Source organism: Mirounga leonina, unplaced genomic scaffold (assembly GCF_011800145.1).
Source record: "Mirounga leonina isolate KUSES-001 unplaced genomic scaffold, KU_Mleo_1.0 Mir_115, whole genome shotgun sequence".
Taxonomy (NCBI): domain Eukaryota; kingdom Metazoa; phylum Chordata; class Mammalia; order Carnivora; family Phocidae; genus Mirounga; species Mirounga leonina.
The window spans coordinates 43,369,478-43,388,184 of record NW_023270268.1 but is presented as its reverse complement, the minus strand read 5'-3'; the positions used below and the strand labels follow the sequence as shown (position 1 = coordinate 43,388,184).

The window sequence follows — 18,707 nt, the reverse complement described above, 5'->3', positions numbered from 1 at the left end:
TTCTTTCTTTCTTTCTTTCTTTCTTTCTTTCTTTCTTTCTTTCTTTCTTTCTTTCTTTCTTTCTTTCGATTTTATTTATTTGACAAGGAGAGCGAGTGAGCACAAGCAGGGGGAGCAGCAGGCAGAGGGATAGGGAGAAACAGGCTCCCCAGAGAGCAGGGGGAGCCCGATGCGGAGCTCAATGTCAGGACCCCGGGATCATGACCAGAGTGAAGGCAGTCACCTAACCAACTGAGCCACCCAGGCATCCCTTGGGTGTGCTTTTCTTTAGACATTTATTCATCAGTCTGTTCAGGTTTGTTGGTATGTAGGTGTTATTTGTTTTTCAGACTTGGTCTTTTATGATTTTGTAAAAGAGTAAATAAAAATGGAGCAAACATGCTACTTTAAAATCAAATCTTAGTAATTTAATTTTCTAAAAATTAAAAAAAAGTCACACACAGATACTTTAAACTAAATAGTGGTTTATATGTAGTGTCTAATGAAGGGTGTCTAAGTAAATCAATGTGTCAAACCAGCCTCTTAATGTGGTTTTGTTCAGACTGGTGCCTGGGTCCACCAGATGTTTCTGTTCTTAGAACACTCTTCTACTACTGACTGACACCAAGTAACACATATAATTAATATGCAAATAAAATTATCTATATAATTAGTACTTGGAGACAAGATTTAAATAGTCCTTGTCTGCACAGATCACTTTACATATTTATATTTCTGAGGAAGGTAACTATCTAATTACGTGGCTTTCCCACAACGTGGCTAATTTGGACCAATTTCTAGAAATCATGTCCTAATTAGATAAAACTAATTTTTATTTGTATTTTAACACTTTGGTTCTTGATGTAGGTAACAAGGAAGTATTTTGGCATAAGACAAAGTGAAAAACACACTGTATTTGTGAAGTTCTGGATTTACACCTCTGTTTGAGTCAGAATTGTTTCAGCCTAAGAGAGACCTAGAGGTCCAAAGAGGAGAGAGAGGTGCCACCTGCCTAGATATCTTCTGTCACAGTGATTAATTCCATTGTCCACACTCATGTCAAGCAACTAGCTTTTTGTCTACATTACCAGGATATTAAGGAAAACTTAATACTTTATTTTTCTGTTGCTGTTCAGATCAAATTAAACAAAATTGACCAGCTAAAATTTATTTTAGCTTGGGCTGGATACTTTGTAAGAATTAGTTGATCACAGGAATTTGGGTCAGGTCTATACTAATGACGTAAAATAAAGAGTAAAATACTTGAGGCACACATTTAAGAAGACTGGCTGTGAAGAGAATCAAGAGACACAGGCACCAGAGGATATATAGGGGGAGGAGTGAGTTCTTTTAGGTGAAAGAATCAAGACCATCTGAACCTTAGTGTAAGTAGAGAATCTCTAATGCACTCTAGTTTCTGAGATCTTGGAGGTCCATTTATAAAGTGTCTTTCTAATTTTAATAATACAATTTGTAAGAACATAGAAAAGCACATATTGATATATTAATTAGAAATGGTTAAATCTTGATAGAAATTAATTTTGAATATGTGCTCCTCAATTATTAATTTCTACATTTGTTTCACAACCCTCTTGAAATGACAGCAAAAACAAAGACAATCATTAACAACAATCACAAGTAATAGCCTGCTACTTTTTAAGCCATTAAGTCACGAATAAGAATTTTTTTACTTCTCTTATATTTGTCTTTCCTTAATTTCAATAGAGTTTATATTTATAAAGGATATTGTAGCAATAAGAACACAATCAAGTCGTGACAAGCAGCAGTAAATCCTGCTCTGCAACATGACATGATATGTTTCAGGCAGAATACGAAGGCTTTTTTAGTTGTCACTCTATGTTGGGTAGCAGAGGCATGAAATAGCAAGTCAGAAAGAAAGAACTAGTGCTTAGCAGTGTTTTGAATGGTGAAGGTCTCAGTAAAGGGTATTGCTGGAATGACAAGGGGTGGTAGAGTTAAAACAGGACCCCTCAGTACATCAAACACATTTTGTTTTCTATGTTATGTGTGGATTTGTGATATTCATCACTGGGCTCCCTTGTTCACTGCCCCAGGGCCCAGACTGTGCATGGCCCATGGTTGGTACTCAGTGAGTTCTAATTTTCCCTTATTTCTCTGTGGGACCACAATGACTCATTTCTCCATCTTTGGCCATTTGAGAATTCTCTTCTGTTGGATTTAAGTCTTACTCTATTGCATTGCTTTTGCTTTCTCTGAGGAAGAATTTCTTTCATAAAGAATTATTTATTATATATCTTATATTCCCACATCTCTGACTCAAGATGAGCACAGTTATTTGGGTCTCCTTTTATGCAGCAGGAGAATTCAAATTCTCAAGAACTTGGTGCTAGTAGCCACCAGTAGTTCTTGAGCTCTGTGGTGATTATCTGTCAGAGGTGATGAGTGTGGCTAAATTATCCCTGCCTGCACAAGTGCACAATGTCCTTCCTAGGAGCTGATTTTTGGAGAGGGCAGCATGCGTGATTGCCCTTCTTGCAGATCAGAACAAAAAGAGATGGAGTTGAGTAGCTCAGTTTGATCTCATCACCCCTGTAAGCAGGCCTCAATAGCCTATTCGAAAGTAACTGTAAATGTTTATCTCATAGAGCTTTCATTTTTTTGGCCCAATTAAAGAATAGTACTTCCCTCTCAATTTCAAGATACTCCAAACTTTGAGTGTCTAACACATTTGAATATTTCATAGGACTTACTCATAGTGCATTTTATTTTGATCCAAGGTAGACTGGATGAACTGGGATTCCTTTTCACTAACTCGGAAATCTGTCGTCCTATTGACAGCTACGTGGTGGATGGCATCTGGATACCAGAAGTCAAGCTGCGGAGATGAGTTCAATGTTAGTCACAGTTATTTGTTCACCCAACACATATTTCTTAAGAAACACATGTGTCATACACTACAAAAGGAATTTGGGGTTCAATGTAGTTAAGGTATGGACCCTTCTCTCAATAAGCTTATGAGAGTGTGCAAATATACTGTTGAATATTAGGGAGTGGGAGAGATCATTTGTACTGATCACTCTTTCAGGACATAGATAGTATCTATAAATGCAAAAAAAAAAGTAGTTTTTAGTTAATCTGTTTGCTTCTACCATCTTGGGGTTGATTGGGGCTGTTTCACAATTCATTTAGCCATAGACTCTGTCTCTAATTGGGAATATAGATTACAAATATGGTTCCCCTCACCCTGCCCCTGAGTCAGGCCTCAAAACCAGTTTCCCCTGTAAACTCTGGAATTCCTGGAAGGTTTGTGTCCAACAGAAGGCATAATAATCTCCAGCCCTATTATTTTTCTAGTAGTATGTCCTTGGGCGATACTAAAACTCCTTGAGTTTTAGTCCTTTTCCCTAAGGTATAGGGTTAAGAGGACTCCATTTGGAGTGTTGTAAAGAATGTGAAATGGATATGAACTCTGGGACCTGCAGGCATTTAAAGCTGCTGATTCCCTTCCCTTTTTCTTCCTCTAGCTGAGCATTTCAGAAATTTGGTGAATGGGTCTAGAAGGATAGCATTCAGGTTAAAATAACTTTTAGAAGATTCCAATTCTTGTTGTTCTTCAAAATCATACTCCATCGTGAAATCAAATGAAGTAGTTCCCCAACCTGGGAAATGTGAAGGAAATGCTCAATTCCTACCTACCATTCCAAGCTTGTAGACATGTGTAAGTCCACCTGGGTATTTTGTAGTTGAATCCCACTCTACCTCTGGGTCAGTCCGTTATGTGCTTATATGAGGCTGCTGTGAGCCAACCAATATTTATTGGTTTATTTTGATCAGAAAGCTACAGCATAAATTGGACATATGAGAGATGTAATGTGATTTAAAGACGTTTTGGTGCTCATGGAGCTTGAACAGTGAGAGAGAGGTTTGGACGAGTGGGAGACAGTAGAGATTGGCAGCTCGGCAGATCATGAAGGACTTCAAATGTCACTCCAATACCAATAGAAAACACTTCTACAGTGCTTATTACGGCCAGGCCTCCTTCTGAGCGTCACCCAATTACTAGCTTACTTAGTCTTTATAACAACCTTAGGAAGTAGGTATGATTATTATGCTCACTTTACAGAGGAGGAAACAGATCCAGAGAGGTTACGTAACTTGCCTAAGGCCACAGAGCTAGTTAGAGCTAGTATTTGAAACTTTGAAGACCATGCTCTTTCCATACCAGGCTGCCTGTCACTAAAAACCTTCACATGGAGGAATATGATCATCAGGCTTTAGAGCAGCCAGGCTGTAGTGCAGACCTGGCTTTGTGGGAGGCAGGACTAGAACCTGAACCCTGGATAAGGGGCTACTGAAATAGTCCTGGCACAAGGTAGGGCAGACATAATTTTGGCAGTGGCACGGGAATGAAGAGGAAAGCATGGATTTGAAAAACATTTGGGAAATTAGAAGAGCAGAGCTTTCAATTAGTTTGATGTGATGCGGGGGTGCGTGACTAGAATAAATCTTAGATTCAGTTCTGGATTTAAGTCTGCTGTGTCATCTTGGTCATTTAATTTACTGTCTTGGAACTTTGATTCTTTTGTTTTAAGTGGGTTTAATTATGCCACTCACCCTGAAAATCTGTTGGAGAGTTTGATATGATACCTATAAGGTGGCTGACACAGTGTGCCTTGTGTATGGGAGCAGCTGAATAAATGATAAAATGATTACATTAGCTCACTGGGTTTTAAAAGAGTGATCAAACTTCAAGAGTTTCCTTTTAAAATGGACCTACTCTTGGGAAGGGTCACATCTTGGTATTATAAACCATTACTTTGATGTTACCAGTTAACCAATACCTTGATGTTATTGTAATTTTAAGAGAAACTATGCCACTGGTGGAGATCTGGGTGGGAGAGAGGAGAATGGAGCAGGCAAGGCACTAGCAGGGAGGGGAAAGAGGCCCCCAGAAAGGTGTCAAGAAAGCCCACTTCCTTATTTCACAATTTCCCATAGAAAAAGCTGTTGTTTGCAAAGCTTTTGGGAGGGAAAACAGGAGTGGTAATTTGGGGAAAAAAAATAAACAAAAACAAGGGAAGCCCTATAGTGGCGATTGGCTGATTTACCCAAGTAGCTTCTGCCACTTGCCCCTTCTTTGTCTTTGGAAGCTCCGCGTGCATTAAAAGTAAAATTCATAAGAGGCAGCTTTTAGAGAACAGAAAGAAAAGATAAAATAATGGTCTAAGTGCTTTACCTGGTTGGTTTTGGCCAAGTCCTTTATGATGTTTGCTTGTTTTTCATCCTGGGGCTTCACGCGGAGCACCTTCTCCCTTTAAGAATGTAAAAAGATGAAACATGTGAACTGTAAAGAAGCATGCCTTCATCCTCTTTCTGTACAGAGACTGGAACGCAGGGTGGTGAGGCTTACCTGTCAAAGCGGACAGGAGCCACGGCAAGGGTGGTAGCGATCAAACCCAAAGGCAGGATGAACCGCATGGTTCTTCTCTGCCTGCCCCAAGACCTCTGCCAGCCTTATGCCTCAGCTCTTATCTGGAGGAGCAGCTGATTTCCTCTTAGGGTTCTGGTGGACGAAATGTTTTGCTAGTTGGGGTGGGAGGGGTAGGATGGCAACACTAACACTGAATGCCCATTTTGTGGCAGATCCAACCTCACGCTACCCTTTTGCAATTGGGAATACCCATTTTACAGATGCCAGGCAAACTCATTTTTTAGGAAATAACTTGCCCAAGGTAGCAGAGCTAGTATGTTCACAGAGTTGAGATCTGAGCCCAGTTCTTTGTCCTAAAACGCAGCTTTGGGCGCCTGGGTGGCTCAGTCGTTAAGCATCTGCCTTCGGCTCAGGTCATGATCCCAGGGTCCTGGCATCGAGTCCCACATCGGGCTCCCTGCTCGGCGGGAAGCCCGCTTCTCCCTCTCCCACTCCCCCTGCTTGTGTTCCTGCTCTCACTATCTCTGTGTCAAATAAATAAATAAAAAATCTTAAAAAAAAAAAATAAAACGCAGCTTTTCCATATGTTTGAATTGAATGATGGAAGAAATCACTTTAAATTTGCGCTTGGAACCGGAGATGAATTTGGGTATCTGACTACAGAACCTTGATGGGTGGTCCTTAATAACGTAAAATATGTTTTTGAAGCTACATTGTAACTTAGTAAATTACAAAATATTTTGGATATGCTAAAAATACTGTAATCACAAAAATATTGATGTATTTACTACCTAGATTTTATACTTTTGCCATATTTTCTCTATACCTCTCTGTAAAGAAGTTACAGAATGTTACAGAAAGAGCTAAAGCAATCACATCCCCACTCCTTTCTCCTTCTCCTGCCTCTGTTCTCGGAGATAACCCCTATTTCTAAAGCAAGTTGAGGACTCCTAGAAGGCACAATTTTATGGTTGCTCAAGTGTTTGTTCATTGGCTGTTCTCTTTAGGGTCTGGATGCAGGGTTCAGTAAATGCTTTCAGAAAGTTGAATTAATGAAAGTCATTGATAGAGCATTCTAAATAGTCTCTTGAGGGGTCTTTAATTTTGAACATGGATCATTTGGGAGAAGGCATCACCTCTACTCAGAATTAAGGTAATCTAACAGAGTGAGTAAGTTTAGCTAATCAGATAACTTACTAGAATTTCCTTTTAAAAACTACTTCTTCATATTGACAAATGTATATAGATCGTCCCATAGGAAGCTTCTCAGAGTCATGGTTATATATTTTTATTATCAAAATAATAGTGTTGGGGAGATGCCCATGTTACATGTACAGCAGCAATAGCTTCATTCCTCTCTCTGTGTTTCGTGTGCACTAGAACATATCCCAAGGGGCTCCCCTTACCCCGACCCTGCAGGTAAGGGAGAGGAGGGTTTTACAAATGCCTTCATGTTCTTGACATTGAATAAGCTCATCAGCACTAGAAACTCCCTAAGCAAATGTTTGCTCCACTCCTTCTGAGGATGTATTTGGTAGAGGTACAGAGGAAAAGGAAGAGCTTGACGTTGCAGTTAGAAAAACATGTAACCTTAGAGTGGCTCCTTCACCCTAAGCAGGCTGCTTAGTCATTCTGGGCCTTGGTTTCCTCATCTGAAAAATGGAGATGCAAATTGAACTCTGGCAAGTGCTGTGAGGGCTAAATGAGATAGCATATGTGAAGGACTTGGTGGATGGTAGGTGCTAAAATACATGCTCATGCCCTCTAAGCACTTAATAAAATTGCCAGGTTCTGTAAACAGACTTATAGTTGACCACTGTCAACTGGAGTATCAGCATGTATCATGTGGTAGATTAAAGCAGTGGCTGTGGGGGTGCCTAGGTAGCTCAGTCTGTTAAGTGTCTGCCTTCGGCTCGGGTCATGATCCCAGAGTCCTGGGATGGAGGCCTGCATCAGGCTGCTTGCTCAGCGGGGAGTCTGCTTCTCCCTCTGCCTCTGCCCCACCCCCTTCATGTGCCTGCTCATTCTCTCTCTCTTTCTCTGACAAATAAATAAAGTGGTGGCTGTATCCTTTAGGGATGAAATATCTTTCTGTATTTGTTTCATTGTGGACTACTTCAGGAAAAATTTTTTGTGTTACAGCTTTTCTTTTTGGAGTTTTATTTTCTGATTCTTCAAGTAATAAATGCCTACTGGAAATAATTTAGCAAAAACAAAATTTGAAAGAAGAAAATAGAAATCACCTTTAATTCTAACATTCTTATATGTTTTCTTAAAGCCTTTTTCTGTGTGACTAGTTTTAAAACTGTGGAGAAGTCTTGTATGTCTATTTTTCAGGTCAAGTATGAAGGACACTTCTGTTTTATTTGGGGATCTAGGTAAATGTGTGAGATCCTGGTATCTCTCAGGGATAAGACTCTGATTATAAATAATCTTGGACTTCTTAATATCTGTTACATATTTCAGTTCCCTGTTTCTGGAATAGGATATCAACATGGGATGCTTTTAAGACTTCCTACTCCTCCCCAATTTATTTAGCCTCTGAAGAACAGATACAATAATAAATGGATTTCAAGAGTATTCTGAAACTTTTTCTCAGAACAAATGGTTTCTTGGCAGGCATAGTTCTGAGCCATCTTATATTATTGCATCAGAATTTATAAAAGGGCGCCTGGGTGGCTCAGTTGGTTAAGCGACTGCCTTCGGCTCAGGTCATGATCCTGGAGTCCCGGGATCGAGTCCCACGTCGGGCTCCCTGCTCAGCAGGGAGTCTGCTTCTCTCTCTGACCCTCCCCCCTCTCATGCTCTCTATCTCATGCTCTCTCTCAAATAAATAAATAAAATCTTAAAAAAAAAGAATTTATAAAAGATCTTGGCATATGTATAGAATAGGATGAATGGCTATTGAACAACATATCATTTTAGGATTGACTTTGTAAGGTGGTGTGGTATTTCATAGGTCAAATTAATCTCTTTAAAAAGAAATTTAAAGTTGAATGCCTCACACAACAATAATTTTCCATCCTTCTGAATCTTTGTACTCCTAGGAGTTTTGTAGTAGTATATGTCTAGCCACAGTTTAAAATATTGCTTTAGGGGTATCTGGGTGGCTCAGTTAGTTGGGCATCTGCCTTGGGCTCAGGTCATTATCTCAGGGTCCTGGGATTGAGTCCCTCATTGGGCTCCCTGCTCAATGTGGAGTCTGCTTCTCTCTCTCACTCTGCCCCTTCCCCATGTTCATGCTCTCTCTCGCAAATAAATAAATAAAATCTTCAGAAAAATAAAATAAAATATTGCTTTATTTTTAAACTATATTTTTATGCATATTTTCAAACATTATCACTATAAAAGAGATACCTTAGAAAATGAAAGTGAAAGTTCTCTTGTGATTTTACTAGGCTCTTTCAAATACTTCTCCATCTTCAACTCAAATCCAATAAGCTTCTGGAATACCTTTAGGTATCTCATAAAGGGTATGTTGAAAGAAAAATTTGTTGCCTTTAGTTGTGGATATTGGATTCTTATCATTGAAATGAAGCTGCCCTGCAAAATGCTGCAGGAAACTTGTCTTCATTATTTGAAGAAAGGTGGCATTTCTGGACAAAGATGTGGGTGTGTGGTTCAGGCAGTGTCAGACCTGGCTAGAGGGCGAGTGACTACCTGCTCAAATGAGAAGACCTAAGAGGATCATCAAGACCCCATTTGGCCCCCAAATAACCTCATTAGCTGTCATGGTTCCTTCTGTTTTTCTTCTGTGCCTGAAATTTTCTTTGAGCAGTTCATATATGTTAGTTGGCAAAAGCAGGTGAATACATGGGATGTTATTCTAGATATGAAGAACTCCCTTATTCCAGACTGGAAAACCAGTCTTGCTATGTTGTAGCAACACCGTTTTGAGATAGGAAAAATTCAGGGAGCCATTTCTGTGCTGTTGGTTAATTACTGTTTGGGAAATGAGAGCTTGGGACTGAGGAAGGGCTCAGAGCCTGTCCTGGGATCTCAGTGAGGGAGTAATTTAAAGGAGGGAGGAAGAGAGAGGTGCCCTTACAGTCAGAGGCTCCTGGGTGGGCAAGCCTGGGCAGGAAAACTTGGCAGTCCCTGGTCTGCCTGGCAGGAGGTCATATGGTATTATTGCCCTGGGAAGGACTAAAGCAGACATCTCTCTGTTTTAGCTCAGTTCAGCTCAGGCAAGTGGCACTCCTAGCCAGCTAGCTGTTGACTTTGAGTTGACCAGAGATATATCAAAAATGTTTCTGGTGCAAGAATTCTTGGATACAAGGGATTTTAAATGAGAATATTTACATACTTACTATCCTGGTCCTTATCTTTTTTGAAAAAATTCCTTGGAATTTTTGAACATTTCTAATTTCTAATTTAAAGCACTCAATTTAGAGACATAGTTCTTTATGGTTTACACACATGACTTTTGAACTTTGGGTCACACATAGCATTTCTTAGAGGTCAATGTTATCTGCTAGAGGTGGAGTATGGGAGTCTTGTGGAACTATCTATGGATTGAATGATATACGTCCAGCAAGATAACTTCACTCAGGTAACTTTGGTTGAGTTAGCTCTCCAATTCCCAACATGGGTATAATTTAAATAAAACGGGGTAAGATAATTTAGCTAAATTACATCTATTTTTTTTTAAAGATTTTATTTATTTATTTGACAGAGAGAGACACAGAGAGAGAGGGAACACAAGCAGAGGGAGTGAGAGAGGGAGAAGCAGGCTCCCGGCAGAGCAGGGAGCCCGATGCGGGGCTCAATCCCAGGACCCTGGGATCATGACCTGAGCTGAAGGCGGATGCTTAACGACTGAGCCACCCAGGCGCCCCTACATCTATTTTTTTATTATCATCAATACTGGTTGAGAATTCATGGGAATTTCTTTTTTTGCTCTTAAGTGTCTATTTAAATGATGTATTACTAAATTATTTTGAAGATGATTACTTGACAAATTGTAGCAGCTGCACTGCTACCATCTAGTGGACAATTAATGCAATTAATCATTCTTTGGCTTGACAACTTCCAAACCACTGTGACTTCAAAGGATTCTTCTTTTGAATAGAACACTGTCATAGATATTTTAACATGTTTTGCTAGATATGGAATCCTATTTTCCTTGGATCCACACAGAAAACAATGAGCTCATATTTTAAAGTAAATAGAATAGTAAAGTAGATTTTAAATTAAGAGATGTTCCCAAATTGTAACTAAATACCTATTATTATATTTTAAAATTTGAACTTTGCATAATAGTCTCTGACATTAGCATGTTCAGTTATAATTCTGGGAAACTTCAAGTCATGGAGTAATTTTTGCCTCTTTTGTTTAAGGCCTAACACCCTTTTGTTTTACCTCCAATCTGCTTTGTATCACCCTCCTGTAACAGGTCTCCTTGTTAACACCCTTCTGACACCCTCTTGTTTGACCTCAGTCTGCTTTCCATCTTAGCTGGTTGATGTTTTAAAAACTCTGATTAGGTCATTTGCAACTGAATGTTTTCCATGTCTTCCCATTGTTCTTAGACCCATGTTCCAAAACCTTAAGCTCTAAGCTCTGCTTAATAGTCCCTCCTACCTTCCTCAGTCCCTGTACATGCTTTCTTTCCTCAACTGTCTAGGTTCCTTCCTCTCTGGCTTTCTTCCTACGGGTTCTGCATCAGGGCTTGGAAGGGGCACTCCCTTTATCCAGATAATTGTGACTTATTCTTCAGGTTCCAGCATTCCCTGAGAGAGCCTTCTCCCCCACATCAGGGAGGTAGACCTGGTGTATGTTCTTTTCATGTAATTTGTCTAGCACTTACTTGCTTAATGTAAATTAAATCATGACTTATTAAATAATTAGTGAAATAGCTAATTATTTATTTCATGTCTGTCTTCCCAAATGCCCTTTGAAGGCAGAACTGTCTTTCTTTTTCATTGCTCTGTCCCTAATTGCTTAGCAAAGTGTTTGGCATGTAGTAGACAGTCCATAAAATAAATGAGCTGAGATGAAAGCTAAAGCAAGATGGGGTCTTTTCACCTATATCACAATTTGCTAAATTTCCCCTTATATGTCTTCTTCCTCATAAGCCCCCATTAGAACCTGTACATCTCTGCACTCTGCCAGTGTTGGCAAGTACCCTGAGGACTTTAACTCCTATATCGTTGATCCACATCGTTACTTGTGGATGGCTTGCTTAGTCACTGATTCACATCATTTTTTTCCCCAAAGAAGTAGACAATCTGTCAGGTTTCTAATTACAATGATTCATTTTTATTATGATCAGTATTAAAAGATCCAAGTAGTTTAATAGACTAGTGGCTTAAAAGAAAGATTGGATCTAGAAAATATCCAGGCAGACAAAAATAAGAATTTAGGATAGAAAAGAAACTTTGACATAAGGCTGTCAGGATTCTCTACTAGTACAGATGTTTCAGGACGTATCTGGCAAGGTGCTTGATGGCCAGCATTGTCTCCTCACAGGTTGGCTGAATCTGGGATTCAGGGAGGGCAAAGCCATATCTGCCTTTGTCCCGGAGTTCAAAGGTAAAGGAATATTTGATTCCTTGGTCATAAGCCCAGTCATCAGAGCCCCCAGCAGCAGGATCTGAAATGTGCAAAGAGCAGAAAAAAAATGAACAAACCCCCAAAACACTAAATCCAGGAAGGAAATTAAAAAAAAGAAAAAAGCCAGCTTTCTTTTATAATTACCACTGTTGCATTGGGCAAAATATTATAGGTAGGCCAATTTTCTTTCTTTTTTTTTTTTTAAAGATTTTATTTATTTATTTGACAGAGAGAGAGATAGAGAGAGCAGGAACACAAGCAGGGGGAGTGGGAGAAGCAGGCTTCCTGCCAAGCAGGGAGCATGATGTGGGGCTCGACCCCAGGACCCTGGGATCATGACCTGAGCCGAAGGCAGACGCTTAACGACTGAGCCACCCAGGCGCCTGGCAGGCCAATTTTCTAGAAAACTGGATTATAAAAGATATGGAGGGCAGTTTTAAAAAATCAGTCCAATCTTACCTCTAAGCCTAATTAGTGGCAATGATGTGTTTACTACCCCAGGAAGTATGTAATTTATAACATAACCTTCTCACTGTGCTTGTATGCTGTGGTAAACTATATCATATGTAATTTGTTTACAAAATAAAGATAATTTCTGGGGAAGGCTGCATGATGACTGGTGATAGGAGCGAACTCCAAACCCCAAGGAAACAGTGCTGATGAAATCAGAGCACCTTGAGGGCAGGGCTGGGACTTTATTTGTGTTTCCTCAGGGCCTAGCAGATGGTCTGGCCGAGGTTAGGCATTTGTTCAGTTCTTCAGTCAGTAACAGTTACTATGTCACTGCCTTGTAGATTTTCTATATGTTAAGTCACTAGGTCATTTTTTCGTTCATTCATTCATTCATTCTTTCATCTATTTATTCAGTCAACGGTTGTACAGCCCTCACTGAGCAGTGGGCCGTGGGCTCTCCTCTGGAGATGCCGGAATAAAGGAAAGACGTGACTTCTGTCCTCCAAGGGTTTACAGTATAATGAAAAAAGAATCCTCACTGAACTAGTCTGCATAAAACATATAAGAACTTCACAGTATATGAATAGGTGGGCTACTTCTGCTAGAACCCCCTTAGGAAAACACTGTACCCTATATGATTCAGAGCAGGTTAAAAAAGGACAAGAGTATAGAAAACCATATTCTACATAAAACTTAAAACCAAAACCCAGGATTGGACCCTCTCCAACTGCATGGGAGGCCCTGTGATAACAGGACTGGGCCTTTTCCCTTGTATTTCTAGTCCTTTCAGATCTGGGGCAAAAAGAAATCATACAAAGGCAAAGGAAAATATAAGTAGAAATTTAAAATGGGGCCTGCATAATGTGCCTTCCCAGTGAAATTTAAACTCTGTAGCATCTAAGTGAAATCTGGGGCCTAGCCCCTACCTAACTCTCTTGCTGTGTGTCTCTTGCCACTTGGCTCGAACACACCGAGTGACTGGTCAGAGGGGCTGACATCTACCCCTGGAAAGTGGCTTGAGCCTGAATTAGCCCTCGCACCTGCAGTCTGTTTAGTCAGGAAGACACTCCTTCTTATACTTGTCTTCAGCAATTGTCTTTCCAGGTAAAGCTTCTGGGTCATTATCCTGGGCAGTCATCCCCGATGCTGTGGGATGGGCTGGTTGGTGCTGGAGTGTGCTCTTTCCTTGTGCATCCTCTATCATAACATCTAGCACCCCTATATTTAGTTTTCCTGCTGCCTTTCTGTGGATTCTTCGAAGACTGTGCTGGTTCCCCAACTTCCCTTTCTCCTTTTCTCTTGCCTTCTCTCCATCCGCCCTTCCTTTCTTTCCTAGTACCTAGTGAGGACCTGGCACATAGTGGTGGCTGCTCAATGGATGTTTACCGAGCACAAGTGTTTTCTTGGGTTGGAGGGGATACTTTTTCTGAACAGAAAACTAATGACATGTCATATAAAAAATCCACTGTCAGGCAAAAGCCACATGCTTTAAATGATCTGAAAGGAAAGGCTCTGGGAACCATTTGTTGCCCTTTTAGGTGTGTGGTCTCGTTGCACAGTTCTGAAGCCAAGACTCACAGATTGTTGTAGCTCCTGGGCCATATGTGTACTTGGTGCCATGCAGGGTGGCAAGTTCTTCTACGGTAGCTTTCGCCAGGGCATTCTGCAAAAGAACCAGCAGTTCGTGAGTAAATACATAAAAGCACACACTGACAAACAAACAAACATCTGTACCTTATTTATTTATTTTTTTATTCTTATGTTAATCCCCATACATTACATCATTAGTTTTAGATGTAGTGTTCCATGATTCATTGTTTGTGCATAACACCCAGTGCTCCATGCAGAATGTGCCCTCCTCAATACCCACCACCAGGCTAACCCATCCTCCCACGCCCCTCCCCTCTAGAACCCTCAGTTTGTTTTTCAGAGTCCATCGTCTCTCATGGTTCGTCTACCCCTCCGATTTCCCCTGCTTCATTCTTCCCCTCCTGCTACCTTCTTCTTCTTTTTTTTTCTTAACATATATTGCATTATTTGTTTCAGAGGTACAGATCTGAGATTCAACAGTCTCGCACAATTCACAGCGCTTACCAGAGCACATACCCTCCCCAGTGTCTATCACCCAGTCACCCCATCCCTCCCACGCCACCCCCCACTCCAGCAACTCTCAGTTTGTTTCCTGCGATTAAGAATTCCTCATATCAGTGAGGTCATATGATACATGTCTTTCTCTTTTTGACTTATTTCGCTCAGCATAATACCCTCCAGTTCCATCCACATCGTTGCAAATGGCAAGATCTCATTCCTTTTGATGGCTGCATAATATTCCATTGTATATATATACCACATCTTCTTTATCCATTCATCTGTCGATGGACATCTTGGCTCTTTCCACAGTTTGGCTATTGTGGACATTGCTGCTATAAACATCGGGGTGCACATACCCTTTCGGATCCCTACTTTTGTATCTTTGGGGTAAATACCCAGTAGTGCAATTGCTGGATCATATGGTAGCTCTATTTTCAACTTTTTGAGGAACCTCCATACTGTTTTCCAGAGTGGCTGCACCAACTTGCATTCCCACCGACAGTGTAGGAGGGTTCCCCTTTCTCCCCATCCCCGCCAACATCTGTCGTTTCCTGACTTGTTAATTTTAGCCATTCTGACTGGTGTGAGGTGGTATCTCATTGAGGTTTTGATTTGGATTTCCCTGATGCCGAGCGATATTGAGCACTTTTTCATGTGTCTGTTGGCCATTTGGATGTCTTCTTTGGAAAAATGTCTGTTCATGTCTTCTGCCCATTTCTTGATTGGATTCTTTGTTCTTTGGGTGTTGAGTTTGATGAGTTCTTTATAGATTTTGGATACTAGCCCTTTATCTGATATGTCATTTGCAAATATCTTCTCCCATTCTGTCAGTTGTCTTTTGGTTTTGTTGACTGTTTCCTTTGCTTTGCAAAAGCTTTTTATCTTGATGAAGTCCCAATAGTTCATTTTTGCCCTTGCTTCCCTTGCCTTTGGCAATGTTTCTAGGAAGAAGTTGCTGCGGCTGAGGTCGAAGAGGTTGCTGCCTGTGTTCTCCTTTAGGATTTTGATGGACTCCTGTCTCATATTTAGGTCTTTCAACCATTTGGAGTCTATTTTTGTGTGTGGTGTAAGGAAATGGTCCAGTTTCATTCTTCTGCATGTGGCTATCCAATTTTCCCAACACCATTTGTTGAAAAGACTGTCTTTGTTCCATTGGACATTCTTCCCTGCTTTGTCGAAGATGAGTTGACCATAGAGTTGAGGGTCCATTTCTGGGCTCTCTATTCTGTTCCATCGATCTATGTGTCTGTTTTTGTGCCAGTTCCATACTGTCTTGATGATGACAGCTTTGTAATAGAGCTTGAAGTCCAGAATTGTGATGCCGCCAGCTTTGCTTTTCTTTTTCAACATGCCTCTGGCTATTCGCGGTCTTTTCTGGTTCCATACAAATTTTAGGATTATTTGTTCCATTTCTTTGAAAAAAGTGGATGGTATTTTGATGGGGATTGCATTGAATGTGTAGATTGCTCTAGGTAGCATTGACATCTTCACAATATTTGTTCTTCTAATCCATGAGCATGGAACGTTTTTCCATTTCTTTGTGTCTTCCTCAATTTCTTTCATAAGTATTTTATAGTTTTCTGAGTACAGATCCTTTGTCTCTTTGGTTAGATTTATTCCTAGGTATCTTATGGTTTTGGGTGCAATTGTAAATGGGATCGACCCCTTAATTTCTCTTTCTTCTGTCTTGTTGTTGGTGTATAGGAATGCCACTGATTTCTGTGCATTGATTTTCTATCCTGCCACCTTACTGAATTCCTGTATGAGTTCTAGCAGTTTTGGGGTGGAGTCTTTGGGGTTTTCCACATAAAGTATCATATCATCTGCAAAGAGTGAGAGTTTGACTTCTTCTTTGCCGATTTGGATGCCTTTTATTTCTTTTTGTTGCCTGATTGCTGTGGCTAGGACTTCCAATACTATGTTGAATAGCAGTGGTGATAGTGGACATCCCTGCTGTGTTCCTGACCTTAAGTGGAAAGCTGTCAGTTTTTCCCCATTGAGAATGATATTCGCTGTAGGTTTTTCATAGATGGCTTTTATGATCTTGAGGTATGTACCCTCTATGCCTATACTCTGAAGAGTTTTGATCAAGAAAGGATGCTGTACTTTGTCAAAAGCTTTTTCTGCATCTATTGAGAGGATCCTATGATTCTTGTTCTTTCTTTTGTTAATGTATTGTATCACGTTGATTGATTTGCGGATGTTGAACCAACCTTGCAGCCCAGGGATAAATCCCACTTGGTCGTGGTGAATAGTCTTTTTAATGTATTGTTGGATCCTATTGGCTAGTATTTTGGTGAGAATTTTTGTATTCATGTTCATCAGGGATATTGGTCTGTAATTCTCCTTTTTGATGGGTCTTTGTCTGGTTTTGGGATCAAGGTAATGCTGGCCTCATAAAATGAGTTTGGAAGTTTTCTTTCCATTTCCTTTTTTTGGAACAGTTTCAGAAGAATAGGTATTCTTCTTGAAATGTTTGGTAGAATTCCCCTGGGAAGCCATCTGGCCCTGGGCTTTTGTTTGTTGGGAGATTTCTGATGACTGCTTCAATTTCCTTAGTGGTTATAGGTCTGTTCAGGTTTTCTATTTCTTCCTGGTTCAGTTTTGGTAGTTGATACATCTCTAGGAATGCATCCATTTCTCCCAGGTTATCTAATTTGCTGGCATAGAGTTGCTCATAATATGTTCTTATAATTGTTTGTATTTCTTTGGTGTTAGTTGTGATCTCTCCTCTTTCATTCATGATTTTGTTGATTTGGGTCATTTCTCTTTTCTTTTTGATGAGTCTGGCCAGGGGTTTATCAATCTTGTTAATTCTTTCAAAGAACCAGCTCCTAGTTTCGTTGATCTGTTCTACTGTTCTTTTAGTTTCTATTTCATTGCTTTCTGCTCTGATCTTTATTATTTCTCTTCTCCTGCTGGGTTTAGGCTTTCTTTGCTGTTCTTTCTCCAGCTCCTTTAGGTGGAGGGTTAGGTTGTGTACTTGAGACCTTTCTTGTTTCTTGAGAAAAGCTTGTATTGCTATATACTTTCCTCTTCGGACTGCCTTTGCTGCATCCCAAAGATTTTGAACAGTTGTGTTTTCATTTTCATTGGTTTCCATGTATTTTTTTAATTCTTCTTTAATTTCCTGGTTGACCCATTCATTCTTTAGTAGGATGCTCTTTAGCCTCCATGTATTTGAGTTCTTTCTGACTTTCCTCTTGTGATTGAGTTTTAGTTTCAAAGCATTTTGGTCTGAAAATAGGCAGGGAATGATCCCAATCTTTTGGTACCGGTTGAGACCTGATTTATGACCTAGGATGTGATCTATTCTGAAGAATGTTCCATGGGCACTAGAGAAGAATGTGTATTCCGTTGCTTTGGGATGGAATGTTCTGAATAGGTCTGTGAAGTTCATTTGGTCCAGTGTGTCATTTAAAGTCTTTATTTCCTTGTTGATCTTTTGCTTAGATGATCTGTCCATTTCAGTGAGGGGGGTGTTAAAGTCCCCCACTATTATTGTATTGTTGTCGATGTGTTTCTTTGCTTTTGTTATTAATTGCCTTATATAATTGGCTGCTCCCATGTTAGGGGCATAGATATTTACAATTGTTAGATCTTCTTTTTGGATAGACCCTTTAAGTAGGATATAATGTCCTTCCTCATCTCTTATTACAGTCTTTGGTTTAAAATCTAATTTGTCTGATATAAGGATTGCCACCCCAGCTTTCTTTTGATGTCCATTAGCATGGTAAATGGTTTTCCACCCCCTCACTTTCAATCTGGGGGTGTCTTTGGGTCTAAAATGAGTCTCTTGCAGACAGCATATTGATGGGTCTTGTTTTTTAATCCAGTCTGATAGCCTGTGTCTTTTGATTGGGGCATTTAGCCCATTTACATTCAGGGTAACTATTGAAAGATAGGAATTTAGTGCCATTGTATTGCCTGTAAGGTGACTGTTACCGTATATTGTCTGTGTTCCTTTCTGGTCTATGTTGCTTTTAGGGTCTCTCTTTGCTTAGAGGACCCCTTTCAAGATTTCTTGTAGGGCTGGTTTTGTGTTTGCAAATTCCTTTAGTTTTTGTTTGTCCTGGAAGCTTTTTCTCTCTCCTTCAATTTTCAATGACAGCCTAGCTGGATAGAGTATTCTTGGCTGCATATTTTTCTCATTTAGTGCTCTGAATATATCCTGCCAGTCCTTTCTGGCCTGCCAGGTCTCTGTGGATAGGTCTGT

The 18,707-nt window shown here is 40.1% G+C and overlaps 2 protein-coding genes across 2 annotated transcripts in view; both read right to left on the bottom strand.

Annotated features, from left to right (window-relative positions):
- The window catches only part of CPA3 (carboxypeptidase A3), a 29,519-nt gene extending 23,723 nt beyond the window's left edge, over positions 1–5,796 (bottom strand). Inside the window, exons 1-3 of the mRNA XM_034996478.1 lie at positions 5,372–5,796; positions 5,198–5,273; positions 2,712–2,836 (exon numbers count right to left, since the gene is read on the bottom strand). Of these exons, the coding sequence (XP_034852369.1) occupies positions 2,712–2,836; positions 5,198–5,273; positions 5,372–5,439 (269 nt within the window). The 5' untranslated portion in view covers positions 5,440–5,796. The remainder of the gene's footprint in view (positions 1–2,711; positions 2,837–5,197; positions 5,274–5,371) is intronic.
- Positions 5,797–11,639: 5,843 nt separating this feature from the next.
- The window catches only part of CPB1 (carboxypeptidase B1), a 41,556-nt gene continuing 34,488 nt past the window's right edge, over positions 11,640–18,707 (bottom strand). Inside the window, exons 10-11 of the mRNA XM_034988490.1 lie at positions 13,979–14,063; positions 11,640–11,987 (exon numbers count right to left, since the gene is read on the bottom strand). Coding sequence (XP_034844381.1) covers positions 11,800–11,987; positions 13,979–14,063 — 273 coding nt within the window. The 3' untranslated portion in view covers positions 11,640–11,799. The remainder of the gene's footprint in view (positions 11,988–13,978; positions 14,064–18,707) is intronic.